We start from the raw sequence: 15,781 nt of genomic DNA on the forward strand, positions 1-15,781 counted from the left end.
ATCGTGAATATGGAGATAATGAAAGAGTCTGGAAAACATGTTCAGGATAAACATTTTCCATTTTTGTATTTTGCTATTTGAAAAACAGAGACTCAAGTGCAGCCTTTAAATCTTGTCTTGCTGTATCCTAATGTTTCAAAGGAGTTGTAATTTTGGATCTTGCCTTGGAAACAATTTAAAGGCGGCTGATTTTCCGTGGCGGGGAGTGCTGTGCTTCCTGACTAATCAGACTCTTTAGACATGTCTTAAATGGGGCACTGAAATAATAACTAGACAAGTGCAAGTAGTTGACTCAGCTCTGTGGGAGTTTGAGCAAAGGCACTTTAACACACAGCTCTGATATGCTCTGAGTGTGCACACAGCCAGTTACCACACCTGGGCAGACAAGAGGTGAATGATTAAGGCACAGCAAGTCCATCATGGGAAACCATTAGCCCATTCTCAACCAAGTGGTGGGCTCCAAATGATCAGCCCCTCCTGGAAAAATGTAGGCCTGTTCTATTCCAGCCAAGAGTCTCCTGCTAGCATGGAGAATACCTGACACAGTAAAATACTTCTTTCAAATACAGTAAAATTCATTATTTAGGCTTTCCATGCTTGCTGAAAGCCCTGAAAGATTCAGCAGGAGTCTCCACTGACATTAAATGAGGTCTGTTCTCCCAGATAAGCTGCTAATTCTACACTTGCTCCATAACCTGGAGCACCTATGTGAAGTAAAACAGGCAAAGAAAGGTGGGTGCAGCAGCTGTATGTGCATACTAAGGGAATGGTGCTTCCAAATTTCCTGACTTGTTGGAGGTTTTCTTGGGGTTTTTTGTTTTTGTGGTTTTGTTTTCTTTTTTCTTTTCTTTTTCTTTTTTGTTGTTTTCTGCAGGAAGATAATCATCTGTCCTGGCAATGTAAGCACAGTCCTGAGCTACCTAGAACAGTTAAAACTGTAGCCAGACAAAAACCTAGTTAAATGCTGAATTTTTGAAGAGAAAAGAAATTTGAATAATTTCCAAGTTTTCTTTTAGTTTCTTTTTCTTTTTTTTTTTTTTTTTTGGAAGTATCTTTGCAGAGGTGAAAGGAAGAATTCTTTATGCTATTGCTTGAATAAGGCTTTAAAGTTTGGTCCTTTAGCTAAACCTGGTAGAGATCCAGGGAGTCTGACAGGGAAGTCACCTCTTTCTTTTTAACAACCAGTCTGGCGTCACCTTATATTGCCACCATTTCCATACCTTCTCATTGTTCATGTACTATTTTTCTCAGAAAAAATTAAATTATGGATAGCCTCAGAATTTCATTTTACACTTATTTCCTATAGACACAAATCAGCATCACTATTTTTCACATGGTTAATAGTTATTCTTTCTTCTTTTTTTTTCCTCCTCCAGTTTTTTATAAGGAGGTTTATCTGAGGTGTTGATATTTCTTACAATAATTTTCTCACTAGTAGCTATGACAAAGTTTCTAATCTTCTCTCTTCCTTTTGTCCTCAGGAAATCCACTGACTGTGGCCTGCAAAGCTTTCTTTGGATTCAGTGGAGAATCAGGCCCCATGATCTACTGGATGAAAGGGGAAAAATTCATAGAAGAATTAGAAGGTCACATTAGAGAAGGCGAAGTCAGGTACTTTTTGAATTATTTACTATTAAAAATACTCCATGTCCCACAAGCCTCTTGAGCTGACAAGATTTTAATTGAAAGTGGAAAACATTTTCTGTCCAAAGAGTGATGGATGAGTTGGAGCCAGAGTTGTGTGAGTTGCTCCCTAAAGACAGAGTAACTTGTGCCTGAGAATCTGTTACCAAATTCCCCTGATGGTTGGAAGCTGAAGCATCTCCTGAGTGTTCTGGGGTTTGATTTTAGCCCTGTGTGGGATTGGTGCTGCCACTACAGGCATCCCATGGGACCTGCCTTGGCAAGATGACATCCATTCCAGCACCACTGTTAATCTTGAAGACAAATGGTCTCCTGTCAAAGCCACCACACTTTTTTTCTTCTCCTGAATGTGTTTTGTGTGTGTGTGGTTCAGCTCTCAGTGTGCCTTAACCTGAGCTTTCAAGAATCAGCATTTGTTCCTCCAAGCTTAACACATAAGGGGGAGGAAGGAGTGGCTGTGTCCAATATCCAGCTTGTTCTTGGCTTTTTCCCAGGTGTTGGTTTTCACTTGATGTAAGTTGTAAAGAAAACACACTTGCATCCCCATGAACTTCCATGGAATTTGCACCTTACTCTCCTCCTTAATAATTACCTGATTGTTGTTCTTTGAGCAAAGACTAAGTTATGGTTATACTGTGGGCAAGGTGCTCCCAGCTCCAATAGATACAAGGAATATGGATTATGATCCAATGAATATGGATTATAAAGAAAGCCAAGGTCTTTTCACTCTCCAGCACACAATTTTTAATCTTGTGTCAGAGTTTTTTGTTTCTTGTAAAGGTGATTTTGGAGAGCAAGAGGAGAGAGGTCCCTTTGCTTTAATACTTGATCAATAATGTGAAGTTCAGCCACTTAGCCACGAGTTGTTAAGATATATTTAATTGCACACAGATTAAATTTATCTTATATTGCCATTGTACAATCCTCTTTTGTGCTTCTGACCACAAAAAGCAATTATTGGAAACTTCTGCCACGCTAAGTAATCAGCACTTAATGGCATTGTGCTCTCTCTGGTGTGTATGTATATGAACAGAGTGATTTTGGTCAGGTTCTTCCCCTGCATCAGGACAATTTGAGGTTTGTATTTAAAAAATGAGTGCTCCAGCTTTAGCACAGTTCAAAACTTTTCCTTTATGTACATTTATTAGTGAAACTGAGTTTGAAAAGGCTGTTACTTGCCCTTTGTTGTGCCATTTTATTGCACATTCATGTTTCAAACTAATTTGTGACAAGTTGCTTTTCTCATTCCACTAATGGGCTTTGACTCAGTTTACAGACCCTGCACAATTCATTGAATCTTCTCTTCAGCAAAGCTACTTATGACCTACCTAATCTCCTGTGATCACTGCCAGCATTTGAAACAGCATTTTCCAAAACACACTGCATCATTACCAGCAGTGCCCCAGTCCATCCCTTTTTTATTTGGAAGTAGCTATGGCAACTGAAGTGGTAACTTTTTGCAAATGATATTTTGCCCATAACAGCTCTTGGTTTTGTGTTCCATTACAGGTATGCTGCTTCAGGGGAACTAAGCAGCACTAATTATTCTGTCAGTGCCCTGAGGCCACCCACATCTTCCACCAGATCTATTTATTGATGTATTTAAAAATTGTCATGTGTGTTTCAAACTTGATGAGCCCTAGTGAACTTGCTGGTTAGATGTCTTCTTAATCAGTTTGATTCTCTATAGTGTTACAAAGACATTTGGAGAAGCTAAGAGTAGTACAGAATCCTTACAACCAGAACAAGATACCCCATGGGCTGGTTCTTTGGTGTATTTCAACTCTGCATCCCCTATCTTGAATTAGTTCACAAATTCAGTAGCACTCTGAATTGGTGGTGCTGTCCTTCCCCTGGGCTGTGCCCATCCATTTTGTTGCTGGATTTTGTGTGTATGATGAGAGCTCAGGTTTGCAAATGACGTGTGGGAGCACAAGCCACCCATCCCCAGTGTGCAGGGTTAACACTCACTGTGCTGTCACGAAAGCACTAAAATAAGGATGCATGTAACCTGAGCATTCCTGTTCAAATCCAGTCCATGGAACTGGGTTTTGGTAAGCACACTTCACCAAGAGTAATATTTGTGTCACTCTGGGCTTCTCAGTATTTATTAGACATTTTTACAAATCTTCATGATAAAAAGTAACTCAGCATTGCAGGACTTGGAGGCAATGCCACCCTGTCTGGGCTGCCCCCTTGTCTTCCCTTGAATTAAGATCCCCAGGTGTTAGACATGCGTGGGGGAAAGGAGGAAGAGACTTTGCTTGCCAGGTGGGTTTTTCACAACAGTAATAAAAATGACATGTAAATTGAACCAGAGTTATTAAAGGAGGAATCAGAGTTTTTAAGCATGTCTGCAGAGTTGTCAGTTGTACCTAATTATCCAAGCAGCCCACAGCAAATTTCAACACCAGCTCTCTGCCGTGGCAAAGTATTTTCAGACATAAATGTTGCTCTCTGCCACCTCTGAGTTACTTTTTTGGTTTTGGTTGTTCTTCAACAGGTAACACTGCAGAATAGTCATAATGCCAATCTTGTAATGCATGTCTTGTCCGTTTTTAAAGTAGAAATAGTTTAACTCATCCTAGAGCTGTGAAAAGAGGTGAAGGGAGGCATTTTGAATGGCAGCCTTATTTCTTCTGATTGATTTATCACCCACAGAAGCCAACAGATGGTTATGAATTGCTCAGACAAGACGAGGATGTTGTTTTCTGTTAGGAGGGGGTGCTGGGGGCAGGAGGCACAGCTCCCATAGCTGATGTGCTGGGTACTTGGCAGAGAAGTATGGAAGCAACAGCTCTCTCCTGAAAAGCTTACACTACTCAAGTAGACAAATTCAGGGCAGAGAACAAGAAACACAATGCAGGAAAGCAGGAGGGAAGGTCACTGTCATGCTGCCAGTCGCATGACTTTGCTTTGGAGAGGTGCTTGTGTACACTCAGAACTTTCCTTTCATCTGCAGCCTGTTGGTAAGGAACAGAAGGAGGGGAGTAGACTTCATAACTCTGTTCACAGTCGAGATCCTCAGTTTTATAAAGAATGAAAGTTTCATTTTTGCTAATCCCAACTCTCATGCAGGTTAGTAAAGTTTGCAATTAATGCCTCTGTCTTGCAGAGAGACCCAAGTGAAGTTTTCTTATGGCCTTGTTATCTGAGGACATACAAAGACTGAAAATTTTTGGGAAATACGGTCTCAAAGTAAAAGTGTTTTATATTCAGATTCAACTTAGTGCATACAAGCACTGGGAAGATATGACCAAGGATTTGAAAAATCCAAGCCATTGCATAATTTTCATAAAAAGCATCTCTAATCTGTAACGACACTTCCTTTTTAAAATTCATATTCTTACTTGAAAATTATTCACTAGACAAAATGTTTTGTTTCAGATCAAATAAAATGCTTCAGCCTGAAGAAAAAGAAGTCACTGAGTGTTGTTTTTACATCACCCACCTTTTATTTCTCTCTTTCCACCCTGTTTGTTGTGAGTTGTCAAGCATCATTGATTTAGCTATGCATTAAATGTTGTAATTACTCTTACAGTTTGTTCAGCAGCCCAGAAAGAGTGAGTTATTGTTTTCTCAACTTGTGGGAGCTGGCATGTGTTGACAGTGATGCTGGTGAAGCTTCCCCCACCTCAGACAGGGACAGAGCTTCATCTTCTGGGTGTGCTCCAAATGCTGTTGCACCTTTAAGGTCTTACTTGTTGATGTTGTATTTTGCTCCATGTTCTCTGAACCAACGACAACAATTAATTAATCAATGCAATTAATTAAGGGTTGCATGTGTATTTAAAAAATGCAGGTGACCAGCTGTGCGTTTCTGAGGCAATAATGTAAGTGTAGAGTAATGTTAAAAGAAAAAAGAAGAAAAATGAAAAAGCAGGAATGAAAGGTTTAACTAAGAGCTTTCTACACTTTGCTGCTAGCACAATGCTTAAATGTTTGTCAGCATTTCCATGATAGATCCCACTCTATAGATTTCCCTTGCTAAAAATTGCTATTAGAAGTTATGTAGAAAAAAAATTGTCAGTCCAAATATATTGGATATTCTTTTTTTTTTTTGGAAACTCCTCTTTAGCTGATTATGTATTATTTAAATTTAGGTTAAGGGTCAGTTATTTTATCTTACAGACACGTAGTTTAGATATAGATAAAAATAAGTTTCTTTTATCTTAACTGTAATGTGTCTCCATTTTTCTTCTGTGTAAAATATCCTGATTACAGTAAACAAGAAAATCTGAACATTTGCAGAATGCTCCAGATTAGTTTCCCAGATATCTTCTCTGTTAGTGATTATATTGTTCCTTACAGAATGATTGGTAGACCAAAAGTTGTTGGGCATGGTGTTTACCAGCAGAGTGGCTTTCCTGAGTCTTTATATAGATATAGCAGAATAATAGGTAAATGAGAATTGATTTATCTCACTCCCAGTGATTTAGGCTGAGTATGCAAGCAGACCAGGTTTTCTGAGGAGGTTATTTTCTGGCCAGAAATTGTGCAAATTCAACCTTTCTTCCATTATTTCACCACTTGGACTCTGGACCAGAATTAAAAAAAAAAAAGAAAAGAAGAAAAGAAAAAAATAACATAATCAATGAGAATTACTTTGGGGGGAAAAAAAAAAAGATGCAATCCAAGTTTCCAAATTCTCCAAATTCAACACACACCCACACCCTGTTTTTAAACTAATGTTTTTCCACTTGCTTTTTGCAAGTTATGCTGCCACAGTGAAGGAGGCTGAATTGTTGTGGAGGCTTCTGTGCCTCTTCTGAGTTACTGCAGAGATGTATCAGGCTATAAGCAGTCAGGCTTGCATTTTTGATTGTCTGGTGCAATGCCCTCATACTTCTCTTTTGATTTGTTTTCAATGTGTTTGGAGTTCCATGGATGTCATGTGAAATCACATACCTAAGGAAATGTGTGCACACATTATGTGTTTGGTTTATAAAAGAGAAGTTTGGGGTTTGCCATTACTGACAAATGTGAATGTCTCCAGCAGCAGTTTCCATCCAGAGCAGGCAGCACTCCTGGTTCATTACTTCCCATCCACTTCCCTCCTTTCGTGTCGGGAGAAAATATTTATTTTTTGGTGTCTCTGGGTTTTATTTCTACCTTTACCTCACAGAGCTGTGCAGTCTTTTCAGAGAACAGACTCACTGAAGTAGCACATACAGTGGTGAGTTCACAGGTGACTGTGAGGGCACCCCACATTTTCTGTTTACCTTCTTGTGCAGCATTACACAAACAGGATCAAATTTATCTGGCAGATTTTACTTGACGTTACATTTCCCTGTTCAAAGGAGCAGCAACTTTTTCTTGAGCAAGTGATAAGCCTTTTGAGAGAATAGGGTATTGTATTTTTAGACTTAATGTCAGCAGCAGAAAACGTGCATTTACTTTGCATTCTTTTGAACGTTCACATGAGAACAATGACATGAAAAGGCTGTACCTCTGGCCTGAAAGTCTGCTAGAACTTTTATTCCATTTGTGGGGATTTTGCACGTCTCCTCTTCCCTCTCAAAGGAGGAGAGAGCTCTTGTTCTTGACACTGTTCCCCTTAAAATCGGGATCTAGCCCCAGAAAATAGAGGAAAATTCCACAGAGTAGCACAGCTCCTTTTGTTGGTTTTCCAGCCTGAATTAAAATGTATCACAATACCCAGCCTTTAAATTGCCCTGTAATTTGTTCACTGATGGCTTAGTAGCACATTCTGCTTCTGGAAAATGGATGTTTGTCACTTCTTTTAAAAGAAGCATTGTTTTTAGCATTTAATTCCGATGGAGCCAAGAAAGAAGCCACACATAACCACTGTGCAAATGGCCACTCTTCCTACACTTGGTTCAGCTCCTCACTTGACATGGCAGGAGGAAAAGCCTTCTGGTGGTCATAGAAAATGTCTCTGTGAAGCCTCTTTTAGGCAACATGAGTCTCTTTTTAAGTCCTTCTCTAAGAGTGAAGGAGGCCAAGGAACATTATCTTGTGCTGAGAAATCATAGTGCTTTGGGGAATCTGCCATCCATATTAATTCAGTTAAAGCAAAGGCTGTTTCCTTCCTTCCAGACTCCTCAGAGAACATCTTGGAGAAAAAGAAGTTGAGTTGACATTGATCTTTGATGCTGTAGAGGAGGCAGACCTGGCTAACTACACATGTCACGTGGAGAACAGAAATGGACGGAGACACGCCAGCGTTCTTCTGCGCAAGAAAGGTAATTCTCCCTTTTTTAGTTCTCTGTCACCTCACCTGCCTCAGCAGCAACACATCAATCAGAGGTCCTGCTGACCTCTCTGAGCCAGGCTGGACTCCTGTGTACCTGCTTGGAGCTGAAGTGTGCTTGTGTACAGCTTCAGTTTACCATTTGTGGGGGAAAAATCATGGATTGTTCTTCAGTGTCTAGAAAATTGGCCTTGCAGGTGATGCAGTTGCCTGGAATACAGTCACCCATAAGGCACCAATAATCAGGGGAAGTATTTTGGACTAAACAACCTATGAATTTGGCCCAGAACTGACTAACTAGGCCAGTTAAAACTTACATTTCTTAGGACAAGTACTGTGGCAGTGAGGTCAGATGTTCTCCACTTCCTGGCTTTGTGTTTTAAATTGAAAACTTTAAGCTGTCTCCATGCATTTTGATTTCTAACTGCATCAGGGATGAAAACATGCAATGGGAGCTACAAATACATGGAGAGTTACCCCATCATGGTTGTCTTGCTTGATTCTGTTCCTGAATGGAGAGCAGCACTACTGACAAATTACCTGTAGCAGAAAGGAAACCTTTGGGATTTGAATGTGCCAAATTTAAAAGTGCTGCAGTGCTCTGTGTTTGAAAAAGTCACTATCAAGGGAGTGTAACAGTGTTTCATGGCAGTTCTTCTGTTGTTTGTTCAATCAGCTCTCCTATTCATAAGAGGGCTGACATTTAGATTGGATGCTGATCTCTCTGGGATACAGTGTGTTAGGAAACACAAAAGCTGTAAGATAGTAATTGTTAGGAAAGCAAAGGAAGGTTCCACCCAAAGCTGTTATGTGAAACCACAGAACATCAGCACAGGAGATTGACTAAAGAGTTGGTACATTATCCAGACCTCTGCCATCACTCTTGGATGTAAATTATTTTGCCAAAACAGGGGAAGAAGAATTGTTTTCATGAGGCAAACCTGAAAGGGCAGCTCCAGTCCTTTGTGTGCTTTCACTGTGGCAAAGTTGGAATAAAGGAATGTTGATCTAGCAGATCATTCTACTATCTACTACAAACTTCCATACAGGAGGGCTCTGGCTCTGCAGAGGGAGCTGGACTGGCTGGATCCTTGGGCTGAGGCCAGTTGTGTGAGGTTCCACAAGGCCAAGTGCTTGGTCCTGCTCTTGGGTCACAACAAGCTCCAGGCTGGGGCAGAGGGGCTGGAAAGCTGCCAGGTGGCAAAAGACCTGGGGATGCTGGAGTCACCATCCCTGAAGGGATTTGAAAGCCATGTAGATGTGGCCCTTGTGGGCATGGTTTGGTGGTGGGCTCAGCAGTGCTGGTCAATCATCTGGGAGGTGTTTTCCAACCAAAACAATTCTACAGTTCTGTGATCTAAACTGACAGGTTGTCACAGCTTTAATTAAGGAATCTGGTCATCATGATGAAGGATTAGTGTCTAGTGCAAAGAGCACTCTACCTTTCCTTCCACTGAAGCTCATAAATATACGAGTGATAGTAAGTGTATCTCTGCTGGCACTGGTGAATGTTCTGCTGTGTGCATATAGTAGAATAACAAGCTTGGTTTATTTATAACAAAAAAATACAGATATTTCAGAGCTCTGCTGGAATTATAGAAGAAGCACTGCTGAATACAGAATTTGGAATACAGAGGTGGAAAAGATCACTTTGCAGCTACTATTTCATTTCTCTCTGCACTGTGGCTGTAGAAAACTTATATTCCCCTCAGGCACTCTCAGTAGTTGATTTTCAGGCTATTAAAGTGTCATTTAAAATAACCACTGTATTTTACTGTGTCCTTTGACTGCCTGTCCTATTGTCCTGTTTGTTATTTATTGAGCTCTCACAAATACTTGACCAAACTTTTCCTTTCTGCAACTTGATTTAATTGCTTCTTATCCTAACTTTCTCCAGCTTAGATTTTACTGTAGATATTCATGAGTCAGGAAATACTACTGTATTTACTGAGCTGGGACAAGATTTAGGGCAGGACTTGCAGAAAGCTGTTGACCAGCATCCTTTGTGTGTGTCAAGGAAGGGATTTCTATTGCAATGTGCTGCAGCACAGATCTCTCAGTTAGAGAAATCCCCCTCCCTCCAAAGTCTTGCCTGTTAAGAGCTGCATTATCCATGTTTGACAAGAGGCACTTGTAGCTCTGTTTTGTCTTCAGACCAGCCCTCTGTACTGTTTTATTTTCTGGCTTGGATGAAAAACAGGAAAAAGACCAAAATCTAAGTTGTAGGTGTTGTATAAGATTTTTTAGAGTTCTTGTTTTGGCATCATGTAATTTTTAGCACATAATTTGCTTTGAAAAAAAAATTAGTTGCTCAAATGTTTTAGGGACAATATACTGGTGACTGTATTAGTGCTACAGTCCCCTCTAACCTTCAGGAGAGTACAGGAGTGGCTTTATGCACAGCTCCAATGTAGCCCCAGAGCATGTGCCATCATTTAGGATTATTTTTATTGTTTAGGGATTTTCAGCTGAAAAAGAACCAAATTAAATTTCAAATCCAAAGCTACCAATGCAAAGGCAGAATCAGACATGCTCCGAAGACCTGAACACAACCAGCTGCTGTCACATTCTTCTTTACTGACTTAATTCAAGACCACATTGTTACTTGCTTTCAAGGAGTTCAGAAATAAGTTCTGGACTATCCTGGGTTTGGTTTGCTTTTATTTTTTTTTCTCCATGCTGTCCTAGCATATTTGGTGCTCAAATAACATGGAAATGCAATATACACCCAGTTGTCCCTTAGTTGTGGGAACAGTTCAGGGTTCCCTTCAAAAGGGTTTGAAAACAGTCCAGTATTTAGTGACTGAAGTCTACATAGTCTATAATATAACTGTTCTGAAAGATAAATAACTTGTCAGAAACCACAGAATAAAGTCAGACCATGCTTTTAGTGGCAAGAAGCAGCGAATTGAGATAAAAGTAAATATTATGATGACTTTTCCTCATGATTTTTTTCAAGGAGGCTGTCTTTAATTAAGACATGCAAGGAACCAATTTTAGGGGGGATGGGTTTGATACTGACACATCACTAAATTATGAGGAACTTTTAAAATGTAGTTGTCTCTCACTTACTGGGTATTTATGAGACTTTTGCTATTTTAAAGACCACGATCCTCTGAAATATGTGTAACGTTGTGGCAAGGTTCTTCTACATTATTTTACATTAGAAGCTATCAATATTATTATTTGCTATTTTTCAGTCACTCTTATAGCACAGAGACCAGATTCACCTTCTTTTCTAGTGTTGGATATGCTGCTTCCTTATTTATCTCAGTGAGGACCACTTGAGGAGGAAGGAATGAATCAGATGCCAAGGCTAAGTAGAGTAGGCAAGAAAATTGAACATCCTGGGTTTTTCTCATTGCCTCCACTTTGGAATGGAAATAAGGAGAGCTCAAAAGCCTCAGCTTTTCCCATAAGGAAAGCCCCTTTTCCCATAAGGACTCTCCTAGAGTCCTTATGTCTGTACTCTTGGAGAGTTCATGGGGCTGAAGGACAAATACTGGGCATGCAAAAGCTGATCAGTTTTGCCTTTCGAGCTGGATTTTGTGGGTTTTTCTTAATACCCTGCTATTCCCACCACCAAAGTGGGCACAACTCTGTGCTCCTGCAAGAGAGCTGCAAGAGGGCTGCAAGGCTCAGCATTTTCTTTCCTTCCAAGCTGGCAGTTTTGCCATCATCTCAGTTTCCTAGCAAAAAAGATTCAGTACAATTAAAAAAAAAATGCCCTCAAAAGTGATTTTAACCAACTCTGTTCTCCATTTGCCTAGATTTATCCCCCAGAGGATGCAGGCTTTATCATGCAGTGTAGTAAAAGTCCCATGAATTCCCTGTGTTCTCAGAGAGATTAAATAGCTATTATAATAGACTTTTTCCATCTATTAGTCCATGACTTCTTGCCAGACAGACATCAGAGATACTGTAAACTGGGAATAGCTTGACATCTGATGTTAATTATTGAAATAGAAGGCATGGTGAGGCAAAAATAACCCCCAAAGATATGCAGCTAATTTGGTTTTTATCTTGAAAGTGACACAAATGACATATGAGTAATTTTTTCTGACCTAAGTTTTAGAAGCATAAAGATCACAAGAACTTTGTCCTGGCTGTGTGAGTTTGGCAACTTCTCACTGTGTTTGTCACAGCAGCAAATATCTTCATGACGTCTTATCTGAACCAATACAGGCTGTGAGAGTCAAATTGTCATCCTCTGTCTTTTATGGCTAAGTAATATGCCAGGTGGTGTTAGGAGCAATATTACTTTCAGAGGACATTTCAGGATAAAGAGCAATGCTGTTCAAGTTAGTCCCTTGCATCAGATGGAGCTCTGGACTGGTATCCAAGAGTTTTATCCCATTTTGTCAGTGGTTTGCTGAATGACCTTGAATGTGCTGCTGCTCTTTTCTAAGCCTGTTTCCCCAGCTGTAAAGGATGGATCAGCGTGTCTGGATGCATTTGGGAAGTTCTTTGAGCACTTGTGATGTTTCCTAACAGAAGCATCTGAGTAGGAAATTTTGGCTAACCCTAGGTCCCAATAAATTATAATGTGAGCTCTACAAATACATGAGAGCTCTGTTAGCAGCCATGACAAACAAAGTGGTTCTTTGCAGCCTGATGTGTGCTCCTGGCTTCTTGTGTTATCTTGGGCTTCCTGCAAGCCCAACTCATTTTCCAGTGATCCAGCTGAAGCCCTGGCTTGGCAGCTCACATCATCATGTCCACAGGCTTCACAAATAGAAAACCAAAGCTGTCTAAGTCAGAGGGGAAGGGACCAGGTCCTGCCCAATCTGTCCTCACATGCTGCATCCAGCATTTGATCCACTCTGCCAGTGTAGAAGTTTCAAACTCCACCAGCTCATTAAAAGTTGGTTACTCCTCTGTGTAAAATCTCTGCATAGTTCTTGTGTAGGAGATTTACATGTGTATCCTCAAATGCATTCTGGATTTCAGATGAGCAGTAGATGGAGTAAATGAGTAAAATTAAGCAATAGGTGATGGACAAAATTATTAGGAATTTTTAATGTTGTGGTGGTTGTAATTGGAAGCTGCACAATTTTATGTGGAATTGTACGGTGGATTAGAGAAAATATAGCTTGGAAAGATCATAACCTTTTTGTCTTTCCTTGCTAATTTTAGATTTGATCTACAAAATAGAACTTGCTGGAGGACTGGGAGCCATCCTTCTTCTACTTATTTTGCTCGTGACCATCTATAAGTGCTACAACATAGAGCTAATGCTGTTCTACAGACAGAACTTTGGAGGAGATGAAGCAGCTGATGGTAAGCAGTTGCACAGGAAACTCAATATATGCAGTGCAAGTATTTCAGAGACCCAAAGTGGTGAGATTGAAATGAATCCTAAAAGACTCCTGCTGTTATTTTAATCTACTAAGCACCCAACAGTGTAAAGCCCTAAGACTTTCTCCCAAAGCCCTCTGAGATCAATGAGTCTTTCCACAGAAATGTCACTGGGCTCTGCCATGAGCTAAAGGGAGCCAGGAGAATTGGTCATGAGTCTGCTACAGAGGCTCACATGTCATTTGTGAACTCTTCACCTTCATGTGTCCAGTTCCACATGTGCCCAGGGTCCCTTCTCCTGAGATCCACACTGTCTATCTGAGCAGCCTTTCACCAGGTGTTCTTCATGAAGCATTTTCACTGAATTGCCACCAGGCTTCCAGTGACCTCCTCTGACCAGTGAGAGGTGATTGTTATGAGGCTAACTGGTTACCTCAACTCATTGGGAGACTGTAAACAACTTGGTGGGAATGTGCAGCTTGCCTGGGGTGTATTTAGGAATAAACTAGACTGTTTTCCATTTTTCTTCCCCCACCTTCCCTCTCACTAGCATATATTCTGTTTGGTGCCTAAAGCTAAGCTTGTATTTTTAAATTGAAGCTTTAATTCTCCTGAATGTAGAACATTCCTTCTCCTATGAAGCTGGAGTAAACCCTGTAAACTAAATCCCAGTCTTTAAATCCTATTACTGTGTTCTTAACACTTATTTTATAATAAATATGCTATTAATATGCATCTAAGTAGTATCTGCTAAAGAGAGAAAGTGCAGTATTCAAGTAGAGGTGCTTGCCATAGCCCACTGCAGCACTTAGCAGTCACACAGGCTCTGGAATGGCACATCCAGAAACTCTAATGTATTTGAAAAGAGAGCAGGGAGCACATTTTCCATAGTGCAGTTGCATAGACATGTTGCTTCCTGAAACTGGAATTTCTGTTATCACAGTGATAAATGTTTCTGTTTCACAATGGGTAGATATGGTGTGAAAAGGTTCCCCTGTGATGAAATCCATAGGAGTCTTAGAGAATGTATGGAATGACATCTAGGGGATTTTAGAAAGAGGAAGGGTCATCCTTGTGGGTCCCTTCCAGCTCAGAATACTTTGTGATTCTTTGATAAATAGCAGGAATAGAGATCAGGAAACTTGCTCTTTCTCAATACTCATGTATGACTGGGAAAAAAATAAAATTATGCTATTTCCATACTCTAAAATACTGCACAATATTTATACTGGTACCTAGGACAAAGGGAAGGGTGAGATTATGTGGTTTGAGAAGTACTTTACCTGAAACACCTTGGGATTATACCAACATAATATCCCTGCTTCACACCAACCAAAAGTGGTAACTTCCTCTAGCCTGCTTCAATTGGTTTATCCTCTGTTTTCAGCATGAAACTGCTGCATTTTTACTCACATAACTTCCTTGGTTCAATCACTTTTTAATTTATGAAACAATATTATTTTCTGGCTGTTTAGAGGAAGCCCCATGAGTACATAGGGGCTTTTGTGTGCCTATAAATTTTGAAAACAACCTTGTATTTTTCCAGTGCATAATTGTAGACCTTTCACAGCTTTGTGTCTTGTTCTGATCCTGCAGGATGAAAGATGGAGGCAGAATGTTACAGAAGTCAAAGCAGAAATGGGGATGTTTGTTTCTTCTCATGCAGGCAGTAGTGGGAGCACACAGAGCTCCCATGAGCACTCAGCTGTATGGATGCAATCACAGGGTCATTTCCCACTTCTGTGTGTTTTTTTTTGAAAAAGAAGATTTGGGACTCAACAGATCTGCTTTATTCCTATTTCTAAAAATACCCCACGTAAGCAGTGTTGGACACACTCACTTCCTGTGTTGTGTGTAGCATTGCTTTTAGAGAAAATGACACTGAGAATTAAAGGATGCATTTAGGAAATGACTCCCAGAGCCCCAAGAGCCAGCGGTGGGCGAGTGTGGGCAGCTCCTTCTTCTCTGCCCTGGTACACAGAGCCCGTGGGCAGCCAGCAGAGGCTGAGGAGCTGTACCACCACTGCACCAGCTGCCAGCAGCCTGAGGGAGCTGGTTCTGTCAGCATCCTGCTGGCTGGCACCGTGGGCTGAGGTGCCTGGGCAGGGCAGCCGTGTCCCTGCAGGGGCTCAGGGCCCGCCGTGCTCTGCACCGGGGCATGTCAGGGCTCTGCAGCTCCCACACTGTGCAGGAATGCAGCCTCCAGGATCACTGGCATCTCTTAAAAGGTTTTGGCAGGCTTCCTTATGGACAGTGAGGCAGGTTTTGGATAGGCCACCAAAGCTGGCTGGCCTGTTGACTTCAGAGGAATGTCAGCAAGCCAGGTGGACATCTTCCATCGTCCCCTACAGCCACAGGGACACCAGGCAAATTGCCTTTTACAAATATGTAATTATTCACATGCTTTGAGTACAGCTCTGACCCTCATGAGTCTGGCTTTGTGTCAGGAATTATAAGTAACCATCATTTCAAGGTCACCAAGAGATATATTTTATTATGATTAGGTATTTGTTCTTTTTATCAGAATGTATTGAGGAATTTTAACTGCTCTAATTATCTTTCATGTGCACTATTCTTTACAGATAATTGGCACTCAGAAACCCTCCATTCATGCAGTTTTCTTCT

General features: G+C 40.7%; 1 protein-coding gene across 1 annotated transcript in view; it reads left to right on the top strand.

Annotated features, from left to right (window-relative positions):
- IL1RAPL2 (interleukin 1 receptor accessory protein like 2) overlaps nucleotides 1-15,781 on the top strand; it is a 343,260-nt gene that overhangs the window by 314,667 nt on the left and 12,812 nt on the right. The window contains exons 7-9 of the mRNA XM_059859469.1: nucleotides 1,482-1,611; nucleotides 7,705-7,850; nucleotides 12,995-13,138. Of these exons, the coding sequence (XP_059715452.1) occupies nucleotides 1,482-1,611; nucleotides 7,705-7,850; nucleotides 12,995-13,138 (420 nt within the window). The remainder of the gene's footprint in view (nucleotides 1-1,481; nucleotides 1,612-7,704; nucleotides 7,851-12,994; nucleotides 13,139-15,781) is intronic.

This window comes from Haemorhous mexicanus, chromosome 14, assembly GCF_027477595.1.
Source record: "Haemorhous mexicanus isolate bHaeMex1 chromosome 14, bHaeMex1.pri, whole genome shotgun sequence".
NCBI lineage: Eukaryota > Metazoa > Chordata > Aves > Passeriformes > Fringillidae > Haemorhous > Haemorhous mexicanus.